At 33.5% G+C, this 16,512-nt stretch overlaps 1 protein-coding gene across 1 annotated transcript in view; it reads right to left on the bottom strand.

The window, feature by feature from the left end:
• The window catches only part of LOC108907137 (neurotrimin-like), a 161,744-nt gene extending 160,364 nt beyond the window's left edge, over positions 1 to 1,380 (bottom strand). Inside the window, exon 1 of the mRNA XM_018710680.1 lies at positions 1,337 to 1,380. Coding sequence (XP_018566196.1) covers positions 1,337 to 1,346 — 10 coding nt within the window. The 5' untranslated portion in view covers positions 1,347 to 1,380. The remainder of the gene's footprint in view (positions 1 to 1,336) is intronic.
• Positions 1,381 to 16,512: the final 15,132 nt, after the last annotated feature.

Raw genomic sequence — 16,512 nt, forward strand, 5'->3', positions numbered from 1 at the left:
ATTTTAACAAAAGATTGCGTCTGTATATATGCTATTTCATTCAAAACTCTGTATTCATACTGTATATTTTATGAATCTATAAAAAATGTTCATTTTTTAATTAAAAATCTGTGTTTTCTGACATAATTACTTTTTGTCTGAATTTTGAGACATCCTTTACTTTGATAGCAACTGTAGGGGTTAAAAATATTTTATTCGATTGCTTCATCAAGCTATGCTTGACATTTCTCGAATGAAATTGTTACATTACTCTTTATTGAACATTTCACAAAGAAATTATGGTTAGATTTGTCAGAAATGTGACATTTCCGAGAAGGTAGCCAAGTAAATTGATTGTAACAGAATTGAAATGCACTTAAAGATATTACATTCTAGAAATGTAATTTTACGAAGTTATTGTAATTCAATTTTCGTTTATTATTTAAAAGTATTATTATTATTATTAAACTAAGTTTAGTTGATTTCGATTCTATTATGAAATCGTTATTTATATTCACATCTGATTTGGAATAAAAGTTTATAAATTTATTTCTCTAATACCATAATTATATTCTTTAAATGTATGGTAATTTAAGTTTTCTGTTCACAAATTTTGTTTTACAGAACTTACATTTTATTCTGTTTAAATATTTTAACGGCCAGTCATCAAAATTATATTTCGCCCACATAGAAAGTATCTCATTCATAAACTAAGTCCTGCAATATTGATTTACTTTTCCTGCAACCATTATAATTTTACGCCATTCCAAAAACAGCAGGACTTTTATGTGAAAATTATACTGTACTCATTATTTCATTCAGCTTTCATGAAGAAATAGAATATTTAATTAAATTTCAGCAGTTCTTGAAAAACCTGACGCGTTATTTATAATAAAAAATCAAGAATCGTAATTAACCTTCTTACTTTCTGCAGGGTTAATATAGTAAGTGAATTATTTTGAGCGTCGTTAATTGTAAAAAAAAAGAGTAAAAACCCCCTTCTCTGCTCCTACCGATACTCGGAATGATAAAATAGGACGCCCACGAAGAAAAAAATTTATAGCAATCCCACTAAGCGGGAGATTTTGGTGGATAAAATGTCTCGGGGAATTAGAAACACGCATTGTGTCATTCAAAAGTTACTCTTTTCCACGAAAAAAAGAAGTAGAAATTTGTACGTAGCTGAATGGTTTTACTTTTTAGAATTCTATTTAAATTTCTTTTCCGCTTACAAGTGACATTGGTAATGTAGGTTAATGTTGCATTCTATTTTGTTTGTTCATTATTATGTCAATTTGGTGCCATTACACACCGATTTTATTATTCTTATCTACTAAATAATTTAAAAACTACTTACTAATATCCATCGATGTAGTCAGCAGGATCGGACTGAAGCACAGCAGGAACAGTAGGCGCCAATATTCGACCAACATGGCGACGGCCTGCAAAGAAACAAAAGGTTGTTGAATCTCTGATAGTGGCAGGATATTATTCTATTTATAGAATATAGAACTTATGCCCTGACAGGTGAACCTACTGGCATAAGGGAAAAATGCAAGTTGATAAGTGGCCGACTGGGATTCAGCCCTGCCTGTTCCCGAAACAAAGCCTGCCATGATTTCAGATTAGTAAAATGCAACAAAGTTTGAAAATTTAAAAATAGTTTATACTCTTCACTATTCAAGAGTTATTTCTGTTAAGAGATGCAGCGAAATTTTAATATGAAAGTTGTACTTGTGCAAAATTTTTATATCCTAAGCCTACTTACTTTGATATTTCAATACTCAATTTCAAATTTTCGTCAAAATGCATTAAAAATTTCCATACATCGTATTTTTTCTTATTTATATTTCGCTTCCTTTAGTTGGTCTACAGGTCCATGCAATTGAATTTGAGGATAGGCAATAAATTGTAAAATCTACAAATAATTGAAAAATGGTATATTAAAAACATTTCATAATAAAACCAGTCTTCAAATCATCTTCATTAGGCATCAAACACATAAAAACCATTTCAAAATAAAACAGTCTTGAAATAATTTAAAAAATGTACATGAAAAGAGCTTCAAAATGAAAATTTCTCGAATCGGCTTTAAACTCCTTCAAATACCACGAAAACTTCTATAAAATAATTCACCGAATGGCTTCAGACAGCATGAACATGAATCAAAACAGTTCTATAACTTAAAAAGATTCTATACACATATTAGACTTCATAGGAATTCTTCAAACCCACTATAAAATTCAGTAAAATAGATCGAATTACATTCAACTGTTATTAATATTCAACATCCGGTGTCCCACAGGGATCCAATTTAGGCCCGTTACTGTTTTTAATGTTTATAAACGATATCACGTCCGTAATTAAGTGTCGTCATCTTTTATTTGCAGATGACTTAAAAATTTATAATACCGTGGACAGCATCAATGACTGCGTTTTCTTACAAGATCAAATCAATAGAGTCCAAGGGTGATGCGTGGATAACTTTCTAAAGTTAAATATGTCCAAATGTAAGACTGTAACTTTTACTCGGAAACAGAATTATATTCAATTTGATTATAATATTGACGGTTATATTCTCGAGCGATGTTCTGAATTTAAGGACCTTGGTGTCTTATTTGATTCTGGACTTAGTTTTTCTGGACATATTGGACAAATCACAAAAACAGCTTACAAGCTACTCGTTTTTTTTATGAGAAACTGGAATAACTTTTCAAATATTAAAAGTTTAAAATCATTATACTTTGCATATATTAGATTAGATCAAAGCTGGAATATGCATCTTTAATATGGTCGCCTATATACCAAAATAACATCGTATTGATTGAGTCGATTCAGCGTAAGTTTTTGAAGTTTTTGTTTTTTAAATCACAAAGAACCTATCCTGAAAGAGGTATAGATCATAAGGTTTTGTTGAATATGTTCAATGTAATTCCCTTAGGGGAAAGGAGAAATTGTAGTGCCATAACGTTTTTATATAATTTAGTTCATAAAAATGTTGAGTGTATGTTTCTCGTTAATAAGCTCTGTTTTTTGGTTCCTCGCCAAAATTCTCGTGGAAATTATTGTTTTTATTCTCCCATTTGTCGCACAAACATTATGCGTAAATCACCAATATTCAATATTTGTAATGTATTCAATACTGTTTCAAATAGCTGTGATATTAACTATGACACGTTGAAAAATATAACTGGTTTATATATTGAAAGATTGCAAACTAATGCATGAACCTATTCATGTTTATGCCAGGTTCACCGTTTCTTTTCTTTCTTTTTTATTTTCGTTAGTTTTTAGTGTTTAGTTGAACGTATATTCTTTCTGTATGTTTCCTGTAATTGGGTATTTTATTACCTGTTGGAAATAAAGGTATTATTATTACTAATATTATGTATTTTGAGTTGTCTTGACGTACATTTTTATCTTTTATTCGCTTCACCAAAATCGTCCACATCAAAAATCCTCAACAACTCAATCAAATTTTATTTCAAGATAACCTACACCCTAATAGAGAATCCTACCAACGGAAAATCATTTCTCGGAAGTTAACTCGGAGTTTTTCTCATTTAAATTTAGCAATTTGTTTTCTTTTGGATCTTTCAAAACTTCGAAATTCATCGAAAACCACCGAATATCTCGAAATATCTCGAAAGCTTCAAAATACAAACTCATTTGCGAGGCCCCTTTGCTAGCGAAAAATCTGAAGTCAAAATAGGTCTAACACATTGAAATTTTGTTAAAGCACTCAGTTTTTCATTTTGAGAAACATATAATTAATGTTTCGTGAGTTTGATACAGAAACAGTAACTTTACTGACGAAAAAAAATTGATTTTTTGAAATTTCTGATCCATACTGAATTTTACGAAATTGAAATCCAAACAAGTTTTGTTTTACAACAAACACCAATAATTTTTGTCTCTTACAAGAGACGTTGCACCTATCTGGGGACACGCTATATATTGATAAAATATTGGCCCTAGAAGTGTGCTTTGTGGAACTTCAGGTTAATTTTTATAGTACTGTATCCATTGCTAATTTCATTATGATTTTATATTTGACTTTTTTAGCTACACTTTTCCGATTTTTTTAAATTAAACATATTGTCAGTGTCGTTGCCAGATTTCAAGGCATTACTGTGTTTTTCCAACAGAAAATAACACCTAATTTCAGACACCCCATTAAAAACCTCTGTACCCGAATATCTGCTGTTAAAATATTTAAATCCCAGCCATTTGATTTTTCTACGATTAGTTTTACGACTGTCCGTGCATGCAGAAAATAAACGGGGGTTAATTTTAATTCTATTCGGTTTAGACTTTTTCCAGTAGATGTTTATTGCAACGGGCGTGTTTAAATCGAGTGAATAAAGTTAAATGAGACTTCCGATGTAGTTTACATGACAGGATTACAACCGCCGGAGGAGGGACAGTATACAAACGGTTGTTTGGTTTGTTTTGTCAGGTGTTCGAGGGCAATGTTGTTAAGGCTGAGGGCAACAAAAAAGAGGGCGAATTAAAGGTTTTGTGCAGACCGCGAATGCATTAAACTTTATTTAGCGCATTGCACAAATCAAATGATTAGCTGGAAACTGTTTCATATTTTAATTTAATTCCACGTATAACCATCACTGTTCTTGCTGAGGCTACACATAGTTTATGTTCGATATTTATTTCAAAAATAGCCATCACTGTGCATATGTGCACTATATTCGCAGTGGTAGATGGGATCTAATTATAATTCTTAGCTATATCTTAAAATGCTACTTAGCTGCATAGATAGCAGGGTAAGAAAGAAAGGTAAACTTAGTTGTGATGGCTATACCCGTTACGTATATTAAAAATAGCTGTCATCGTTTTATGCTGAGATCATACAACACTATGCTTAACTATCTTTGGTATTAATTAAGTAAGCATATTTTAACTAAATCTCGTGCCACGTGGCTATATTTGACACGTCATCGTTGTTTTATGCTGAGAATACACAGTGCTATACTAATTATAACCGGTACTTGTTAAGCAAATTTAATCAACTTAATCTTGTGCCAAATACTATGTGTAATGCCAGATGATCATGTTTAATAACAATATTTAAAATAGCCATCATTATTTTATGCTGAGTGTAGTGCTATGTGTATGACGGAGCAAAGAAAATACGACAGCTTAGGTATATTTAAAGTAGCCATCACTGTTTTATGCTAAGGTGATAGCTATGTTTGGTATATGTTTTAAAAATAGCTATTAATCGTTTTAAATGGACGTGGTTTCAATACAATATGTGTTGTCAATGGTACATATGTAAAAGCAAGTTTATTACTGAGCCACACTACGTCACAAAGCAGTACGCTAGTTGTGACGGCTATGTTTCCATGGCATTTTAAAAATAGCCATCATTGTTTTCCTGTGATCGGTACATATTTTATAGCTGCCACTGCTTTAAATGGACAGCACTTCAAGGAGTGCATGGTAGATAGTAGATACGTCAAAGCAAAATGATTCCTGGATATATTTTCAAAACATGGCTTAGCTACGCAAGTAGAACCACACAGTACGCTATGCTAGTTTGACGACTATGTCTGTTATGTGTATTAAAAATTGCTTTTACTGACGCCGCACATACTGCACGAACTATATTCGGTATTTGTTTTAACAATAGCCATCATTGTTTGAAATGAATGTGACTTCACGGAACGCATTCATATGTCCGCTACGTTCGAAGCGAATGGATATATTATTAAAACTAGGGTTACACGGAAAGCATCATGTGTGATGTGATGGCTAAATAAATTGAAACGTTATGCTAACTATATTCGCTGTGATAATCATTGTTGTTTTGACTTCACGCAATTCAGGCACGTTAAAAACAAAAACTCCTGGCTATATTTTTAAAATATCGCTTAGTTATGTAGATGTATCGCCTCACAGTAAGGTATCTTAGTCACAATGGCTATGTTTGCTGTGTACACTAAAAATAGCCATCATTATCTTGCTATGATAACTATCACTGTGTTAAATTGAAATGACGTTACAGAATGTTTAATATGTACCCTACGTTCGCAATATTAGACACGCCGAAGCTATATTTTTAGAACATCGCTTTGCTATGTAGACGCTAGAGCTGTACTTAATGGCATGTTAGTTGTGATGGCTATGTTCACTATGTTTGTTAAATAACAAATCTGTGTCACTATTTGTAGCCAAATGCCCTTAAAACAGCTATGGTTATATTCAGCACACAGCGAAAATGGTAAATGCAGCAAACGCAGCTGATGTAGTGTCGTAATATTCTGTATGGTCGTAATATTAGTTATTTTAAAGTGTACAGTGAACTTCGCCGATATAATTAACATAGGACCATGGCCCTAGCATAACAATCCTATGGAGATGTTCATTTTTGTATTTACCCACCGCAAACTTAACATTCTAGGAGGTAAATATGTACCTTAACAGACAAACGAATATCCTATCCTTTATTTCCGTTTGAATCAACTATCGGACCCGTTGTTTAGTTTGCATTAATTACGACCGAAAATTGTGCTCGTGGTTAATCGAGCACGTTTGGAGAAAATTATTCTGCCGATTCCTCGCCGAACGAATTTAATTTCGTAATAATCATAAATCATAATCGATATCTAACGGCAGGCCCATTATGTAGTGTATCCTCGATGGAGTCGTACGTACAATGTTGGCCGGGTACAAATATTGGACTTATTGGGATGGGGGGTTCTAATGTATTGTTCCGTGGTTAATTTGCTATTGTTACGCTTCATCTGAATGGCCGTATCTAACGAATAATATTAAATTCAGTGGGAGTTCTTCCAGATTGGTCTCTGTTGATTAATAAGTTGCGGTAATGTGGGTACATTGTTTTGGTGACAAGTAAATATGATTTTCTTGAGTTGGTGTTTCAGAAATTACCAAAGAAAAATCCCCAACTGAGATCGTAGATTAAAATGTCAATCCAGGGATGTGTTTAGCGCTATTTTTGTGCATATCTACAAATTAATCTTTATCTATCGAGTTGAAAAAAAAAAAAAAATGAAAATCCTCGTGACACTTTCTACGTAAGTTAAACGAAAGGTTATGTTTTATTTGTATCATTCTTGTAGATTTAAGTAAAAATACCTTTTACAATGGAACAAGACGGCACTTTTTCGCAAAATTTTTTATCAAAACCTAAATCCTTACAAGAGTCACATAGGGATAATACAGTATTGCCAATAATATAATTAAATTTATGTATAGATAACTTTCTTGAAAAAATTTAGGGTTCGAATGTATTTTCTACACACCAAGTTCCTTCTGTAGCATATTACAACAATCATCAAAACTAGTTGTGGACGAAAATATTTTTAAATCATCTGTATACAATAACTTACACAGTTGATTACTTCGTCAAGATCAGTAATGAACAAAACGAAGAGTAATGGGCCAAGTGTAGAACCTTGAGGTATACCAGAGGTTGTTACGTAAGTGGTAGATTAAAAACCTTTGCAACTAACATACTGCATTCCGTTCTTATAAGTAGGGCATAATGAGACCTTCAAAGTCATTACAGAAACCAAAGTTTGCCAGTTTATAAAGTAAAATCTTGTGATCTATCCTATTGAACTTCGTGAAGTCCACATAAATCAAGTCTACCTGTCCTCTATTATCTAAAACATGCACAACATATTCAGAAGACAGCGAAATTGTCCACTCCATGCTGGTATGAAGAATTTAGGTTATGAACGGAAAGGTAGATACGATTATACCGAGCTATAGAGAGTATAGAAAAATGAAAATAGTGGGTATTGGTCTTATAGTTCTCAACATGTGACTTGTTACCATTTTTAAACACAGAACAAACTCTTGCTTCTTTCCAGCGATTTGGAAATGTTTTAGTTTTCAAACCAAGGTTATACAGGGTGGCATAAAGTATTTGAACCCCAAAAAATCTCGCGAGATATGCATTTTCCGGAAATACCAAATATAGGGAAAGTTAGGATTTTTCCCTGGCTATTCAATGGTGACCATGCCACGACCACTGACCACTGACCACGTGGTCATTATGGGATCAAGACGATTTTTTTAAATGGGAACCCCACGTTTGACCCCGGAAATGGAAAGAGCGGAAAATTTTACGTTTAGATATGACCTTGACCATTTCAAAAATTTCAAAATGGCGGCGAAATCAAGATGGCGGACGAAATTTTTGAAAGATCCGATTGTCACCAAATTTTGTGTACGGAGGTTTTCGAGGTAGCTGATCACGTATCCAAGGTCAGATTTTCAAAATTCAAAATGGCAGTTCCAAGACGGTGGATGGGGTTTTAAAAATTTAATCAATGGGCACCAAATTTGATATTCGGGGGTTTCGGGGGTCACTGACCCCCAAACTGACGCTGATCACTGACATTCGTGATCAGCAAATTGATGCAAATCGACTAATTTTCAGATAATTCGTCCGCCATCTTGGATTTTGCAAATTTGGATTCGTGATCAGCGACCCCAAAAACACCCGTATACAACGTTTGGTGCAAATCGGATGATTTTTTAAAAATTCGTCCGCCATATTGGATCCGCCATCTTGATTTTTTAAGTTCGACCTCGGATTCGTGATCAGCGACCTCGAAAACCTCCGTATACAAAATTTCCGGTCCATTTACAATATCGGACTGTTTATTATTATAGTCCTGATTGTTCCTGAGGCTTCCCGTGGTAATAAGCAATATTTATTTGACTTTTACTTAATGCACGCATTGGTTTATATTCTTAGAGAAAGAAGGCACTCTTTGTCTTTATGCTTATTGAAAACCTCTGTTTTTGTATTTTTTATGATGTTTGAGCTAAACCACTGAGTGATTTGTGTTCACATGTTTTATACAGTAGCATTATCGTCATACATTCCGTATAGATTAGGTACAATAAAATTGGTCTGCAGGAATGCTTTTGGGTAATTCCCTGGGTATAGTCAAATTAAATATTTAGAGTTATGAAAAATATCACTTTGTAGTAAACTATTACATTCCCAACAAGACGAATAATCCCTATTTTACTACCGCTGCAAATTTAAGAATAACGGCTGCGCTATTAAACAAAAACGGCGGCCGTATTTCATTTTACGGCATTCTAAGACGCAGATAAGGCCGTCCGCCGCATGCTCGTCTCTAACTAGGCCAGGGGGTTCGGTTGGAAATTGAAACAGACTTGCATCCCTCTCCCCCGTCAGATGTAATTAGTTGATATGTTTCAGTTCTGTAATTTAGCGAGACAATGCACAGTTTTGCTTATCAATACAACCTTTCAGGAACAGCGGTCTAGATTAGGCGGAGTCTGTTAATGGGGGATGAGGTGGGAGGAATATTTGACTAAATTGTAGAGATATAGAGGGTGAGTTATAATAATAATAATGAAAGTAATAAAGAAAATTAAACTAAAATTCAACTTATTCTTTTTCCGCTCTTTTGAATGGTGTATGCAAAAGTATGCGAAAGTCATCGCCAGACCCTGGAAAATATATTTTTATTGACTTTTGTAATTTCATTATGCTTTCGATATTTTGTAAAGTAAGGACATTTTACGTATTTAAAAATAAAAGTCAATTATTTCTTTGAAAAAAGTGATCAATATTCTATTTACTGAGCTCAGATCGACGTATAAAATATTGTCTTAAAATTAACTGTTACGGTTATTACGTAAATTGCGTCTAGAATATTATTGAATGTTACAATATTACCATTACATTTAAGTACTGTATTTTATAGTATTTAAAAGAACTGTTACATTTAATTCTACCATATTTTATTCAATGACTTGTATTGCTAGCGAAAGTTGTTGTTTTTATTATTATAAGAATATTAAAAGTAAAATAAATATATAATGTAACGAGCGTTCAAATAAAAACGTGGTCGAAGTTGGCTCTGACACATTGGACGTAGGGAGTAGCTTATAGCGACCAACTTAACCTCATTTCTCAAGTTTCAATAACGTTAATGACTATATAACTTTATTTTAAAGAATAATCGTGATAACAATAACAAACAATTAAAGGAGCTGCGGAAAGTGTCCCCCTCCTTGTTCCAAGCACTTTTCACACCTGTTCCTCAAAGAATTAAAGACATTTTCTAAGATGCTCGGGGTACTGTTAATTTCACGAATCTTGTCTATAAGTAGAGCCTGCAGATGGTTTAAATCAGGAATAGGCAGTTCAAAAATAGTGTTTTTAAGGTAAGGCCACAAAAAGAAATCACACTGCGTAATATCACATGACCTCGGTGGAAATTCATGTTCAGCATTGAGACTTATTAGTCGATTTTGGAAAACTTCCCTCAACATATTCATCGTCTCGCCTGCCGCATGTACCCTTGCGCCATCTTGTTGAAAGTAAAAGTTTGTAATTTCGTTTTCTTCCAGCTGGTTAACAAAAGGAGCGATAATTTCTTCTCTATACCTTTGCGCAGTAAGAGCACCATTAAAAAAAATAGGTCCATAAATCCTCCTTCGATTGAGAGCACACCAAACTCCAATTTTTTGAGCGTGTAGAGGGCCTTCGACAAAAAAGTTATCTGGTTTTTCAGAAGACCACATTCTCATATTCTGTGAGTTTACGTAACCACTTAAATGAAACCAGGCTTCATCAGAAAAAAAGGTGATATTATGAAGTTCACCGTAGTTGTTTAAAAACCATTCACAAAATACAGCCCGTCGCGGAAAATCAACTTCATGAAGTTCTTGCTGACAAGTTAAACGATAGGAGAACAAACGCAAATCTTTTTTTAACACTGTGTGGTCGGTACCGACTGATACTCCCACCATTTGTGATAAAACACGTACAGAAGTTCTTGGCGCATTTTCCATTATTTGTTGGACATTTTCTTTTAATTCTTCAGTCCGCTTTTTAGGTCGTGCTTCCTTCTTTTCTTGTTACACTGCGCGTTTCACGAAAAACATTAACACAACGCTGAACTGTACTTTGAATGAAAAATTTTGTACTCAACAACGCCGGGAAATTGATTTTGAAATTCTATGAAACATTCCTCAATAGAATACTTCCATATTCCATCAATCTCGCGTCCATTTCTAAAGTAGGACTCTATGATAAACACTTTTTGTTCTTGAGAAAACACCATTTTAAACGCTTTTTAAAACGAAAATATTCAAATTGACAGCGGCGATATAGCGCTTTGACAGATGACGTTTAAGTTCATTTGCTATACGCTACGCCCTACGTCCAAATTTTCAGAACCAACTTGACCACGTTTTTATTTGAACGCTCGTTATAATATATTTTAGACTTCGATGAAATTTTGCCAATTTGCCACATTCAAATCACGTGCTCTATAACGTAAACCATTAACTCTAAATGCTAGAGGGACGCCAGAGTTAGTTTTTCGATATTTTCGACGGATAAAAAGATATATGGGAGCTTTGTTTGATCACGTTTTATGCCACATGACTTTTTAAACTGGCGAACACACCGAATTTTTTTATTTCTCGACCTACAGTTTATGTGTCTCAAGATCATTATTTATAGAACAAAATATATTCATGTCATCAACATATAATAAGTAACGTACATTCAAATCAGAGACAATATCATTCATAAAAACTGAAAACATTAAAGGTCCAAGGGCAGGACCATGCGGGACTCCAGAAATTTCGGCAGAATTAACTCCTGACAAACTGAAAGCTACCAGATAAATATTATGTCATGAGCTTCAACAATGAAGAGCATAGCTCAACAAAATTTAGCTTAGATACTAATAATTTCACGTACAAGACCTTCGAATGATACGTCAGTTTGATATGATGGTAAAGCAATACATTTGTGACATCATTTCTATAGTCTTTTTTTACAAACAGGGCATATATTTAAATTTTGCAACAATTTGAGAATGTGTCTGTAAATAATATTAAATTAAATACAATACGTTCAGGTTCTATTCCGTAGTACCTGGACTAGCTGAATTATTAAAAGTTCAAAATTTATTTGGTTATACTTTCTTCATTTTCATTTTAAACAAAGTGTATCTTAACAGTCACTCTACAGGTTTTATTAAAACTAGCGAGAAATATCTAGTAACAGCTAAGACCAATCGTTAGTTGATATTCTTTCTTTGATTGTGTAATTTGAACAACAGTCATTTGATAAGAATGAAGAGAGATTTATCGACCAATCCCTTGCATCCAATACTTTTCTGACTACCTTTCCTTCTTTCAATTATGCCTATTACGCTTCGTTACATAGAACATTAGAAACTCGCGTTTTTCGACTGTAACTTTTTTTTGACGGTTCCACAGAGAAATGGTAAAATACTTTTTTGTTCGTTTTTAAAAGATCTACAAAACGACGCCGAGAATAAGTCAAAAAATATCAATCCGGTCAAAAGTTACTTGCAAAAAACCGCCAATTATGCCATTCAATAATAAATCGCGATGTTATCTTCTTCGGATAACACTCAATCATTCTTTACTACAGACAAATAATTTATGCGAAAGCCGGAATCCGTAAGTGGATTATTTCTCGAGTTACGTATAATTATTTAAAAAATTTCCATAGTTGCAAAATTAAATACGCCCTTAATATATATATTTTTATTTTAGTATTTTATTATATGTACTGAAAGAGCATAAAAAACCTCAACCTCAAAAACCTCCTATACCTGAAAGCGACGTTTTCCAAAACTAACATCCTAGTCAAATCAGGGTCCTTATTTACAGCCTTGGCCTTTTGAACGGCGAACTAGTATAGTCCTTCGCCTTGACCGCAACCTTTCAATGCTAAAGTGATGGAGAGATGTGGTGTTCTCCTTCGACCTCACTAATTTGAACTTGATAATAAGCAAACATGTTATTAGTTCATTATAGCTTCCTGACTCATGGGAATATTAACGGATTATTGATTGGGTGTACTGTAGAACTTCGGCAGGGAAACTGAAAAGGATACATCTCACAGGGAAACGGGGCTTTTAGTAGTGGAATCACTGAAACTTTATTAGACATGACACCGTAGTGCTGCAAAATTTAACTGAGTGAAATTGTAAAAAAATGTCGGTGTAAGAGGTATTTCATTGCCTACACTTAAGCTTCATTCTACCTACAATTGATATTTAATACTTTTAATAAGTGTATTATACATTCACGTTTTGATGCTGTTATCTGAAGAGATTAGAATTATAAACTGACAACCATTATCAGTAGAGTTCGGGATTTGGTCGGATGATCATAGCCGTAGCGCCGACCTTTCGCTACATCGCACCGTACGAAACCGGTAATTACGACAGTTATAGGCTTCGCGTTTGCTTCGTGCATACGTGTTTTAATATTCTAATAATGTCAAACGCGCCAAGGAGTAACAAACGACGTTTCGCTGATACAGTACGCAAATTTATTTATTTTTATTTATACCTAAGTACTTGTTTATTTATTTATTTACGACGAACACGCCTATGACTAGCCGACGAAAACCCCGAACTCTAATTATAAGTCGCGTTTTACATTTCAAAGACAGGAGCATAATCATCAGCTTTGTTCCTAGAGCAGTCCAAAACAGTTTCCAACAGTCCGACGCATAATACAACTGTTTAAAATATTTTAGGGTATTGGTTTCATTACAACAAATTATTCCTACTGTACAAATGGAATACAAAGCCTATAACCAGTGGCGACTGGTGCGGGAGGGGGGGAGGCCCTGGGGCGTCGCTCCCCTAGAAATTTTCATAGTAAAAAAAATTAATTTCAAATTTAGTTTACAGCGTTATCTACATACTTAAATAAATTAACTTCATGAAACATATTACAGAGGAAATGTTAAATTTGTAATGTGCAAGTCAATTTAACTTGACTTGCAACTCTGAATACGTGGGCTTGTTTTTACATATGTAAAGTGTTTACAACGGTGGTCATGGTTACTGTCGCGCAGTAGTGAAAGCCGGAGCGGGTGTAGCGCAGCTATTCATCGCTTTTTTCCTAATAAACGTAATTTGGTCAGGTACAGTGTAAAATTTTATTACTTACTTATTGTATCTTGTGCGTTTTTTTTTTAATTGTCTAGGAAGATCTATCTGGGAGGCTGTTTCAGGAACACACACGATATTTTTCTCTAAAACTTTATTTTTCCATATAAAGCTTAAACCTTAAACAACGCTTCTTTAACGTACATAACATTTCCTCCTTTTCTCTACCTAACCATAAGCCTAAGAACACTGAACACCTTACACCAGATCTCCTCTTTCTCTTCTCCGACTAAGTAAATTTGCGCGGAATTTTATTTTTTTTAAACAGGTTACTACAATTGTAAAAGCTATCTATTGAAAAATTAATTAACAAGAAAAGCAGAAAAATCGATTTTCACATTTCTATACATATTTCAGTAGTACCTACTTAAAATAAAACTACCCAATTATATATGATTTTTTTTCAATACTTTGCACCTAAATTTTTCCTCCAAAAATATGGAACTCATGAGCCGCCACTGCCTTTAACACAATGTGTATTAAGTGCATTTCAGTTAAAATCATTGAATCATGAGTATGATTATGATTTTTTTTAAATAAAAGTTGTATACTTGTTATAATAGTTTTAATATGCTTTGTACACATTATTCTAGAAAAATAGTTTAGGAGACCCATTATTTTCAGTACAAAAACTTTTCAGAGCTAGGGAGTCTTGTAAATTTGAACATAAACAATTTGGTGGCGTCAAAACCCAATGTATTTTTTATATACTACATATCACTAAAATGACTAATCTCGGATCTAGAAAAACTAGACTCAAATAACAAAATTAGGCCAAACATGTTGACGGATTGAGAAATATTGGGTGCAGAAAATCACAATTTTATTTTGAAATTGCTCAATAATTTTGAGTTTTTATAGTGTCAACTTAAAAACTGTCAGTTTTACGTTTTTAACATTACAAATAATAATTTTGGAGTGATTTTGATATAACTCACAGTTGCCGCTGGTTTTTTTCTAAGGCTTAAGTAATATGTGGACAAGTTTTTTCCCTGCGTAACTGTTGCAAAAACGAGTGGTAATTCCTGAAGAGGATTATTTTCTATTTAAAACAGAAAGTCTTAAACCCATGATATCTATGTTTGGTGTCCAGAAATTTGGTCTTAAATATTTCGTTGCCCAACTATTATTTTCTATTATTACGGTGGGTTTTGTCAGCTGTAAGATAAATTTATTTGCTAATTATCCAGCCTCAGAAATTCGACGCCACTGGATACTGGAGAAATTCGATTACTGCATTTTATTGCAAGTTTTTATTTAACTTGCCTGGTTAGTATGATCGAATCTTGCAACTGAATTTTAAACAGTTAAACTCAACTGATTTAGCTGAAATTTTGCAAACACGTTTATTTTGGATGACAATGCATGGTTAGCTAAGTGACGTCATTCTAAATCCAATATGGCGGATTCTCAAAGATGGCGGACCAGTTATTTTTTATGCACCCCCATGATATGGGTATCAAATGAAAGGGTTTGCTGAGGAGGATACGAAAATAAAATGACGTCACTGTTTAAATTTTTTTTTTATAAATGAACTTATTATCTGAGGATGAACAACCCTTCTATGTATTTTATTTCAAAAACGGACCATTCTCCAGTAACTATTTTTTTAATTTATACTACCATTTTTTCAAACATTTTAAATGAATTTAAAGTAATTCTAGAAGTACCTTTTCATGAAATACTATAAATGTAATTTTGAATAAAATGTCTGAAAATGTTAAAAAATCATTAAAGTAGAAATGTTGCATTTTACTAGACTTACAGAACGACAAATAAAGGAATAAAACGCGCGGCGATTTGAGGTTAGAAATGTTGCGCATTTGTAGGCGGAGCTAACTCAGACGCAAACTTATTCATGTCGGTCTGTACTTTAATTACAACTTTAGAAATTCGAAATTCATTTCCTCTAGGAAATGGCAACGATTTTTTGACATATTCATAGAAACAATCAATTCAATTCAATTGGAGCCCGAAATGATTTTTGTCTAAATTTTGAAGTTTCGTCATTGGTTTTAACTGAATTAATTAAGGTGCCTCCATTGTAGTTTCAAACACGATCCTCGCCGATATTGTTGTGCATGCAAAAGTGATCTGCAGCGATGTAAATTGGAAATGCATCGACAATGAATCCAGCTGGTAGTGTCGAATAAATAGGTGGACGGACTGAAGTGCAGCGATTGTGTTTTGTCTTTTGTAGGGTAGATCCCCGTCTAATCTGTTCACGACAATATTAATCAACGAATGATAAAAGAGGTAATTGCTTGTAAAGAGATTTACCAGGTAATTAGACAAAGACAATGAGGTTGGAAAAGAGCAGGGACTTGGTTAACACAAAAAAATTAGTTATTTGTAAAGCGACAAACGTTTATGTTAGATCTAAAACTGTTAATTATATTGGAGCTATAGTAACTTAGAACGCAGAATTTGTGTTATTTACATGAGATGCGGGATGTTTCGTTTAAAACATTTTCCGTAAAAAAATGTTTGGCAGTACAGATAGGTGATTTTAACTCCGAGCTCAAGTATATTTCATAGCGGT

This window comes from Anoplophora glabripennis, unplaced genomic scaffold (assembly GCF_000390285.2).
Source record: "Anoplophora glabripennis isolate ALB-LARVAE unplaced genomic scaffold, Agla_2.0 scaffold310, whole genome shotgun sequence".
NCBI lineage: Eukaryota > Metazoa > Arthropoda > Insecta > Coleoptera > Cerambycidae > Anoplophora > Anoplophora glabripennis.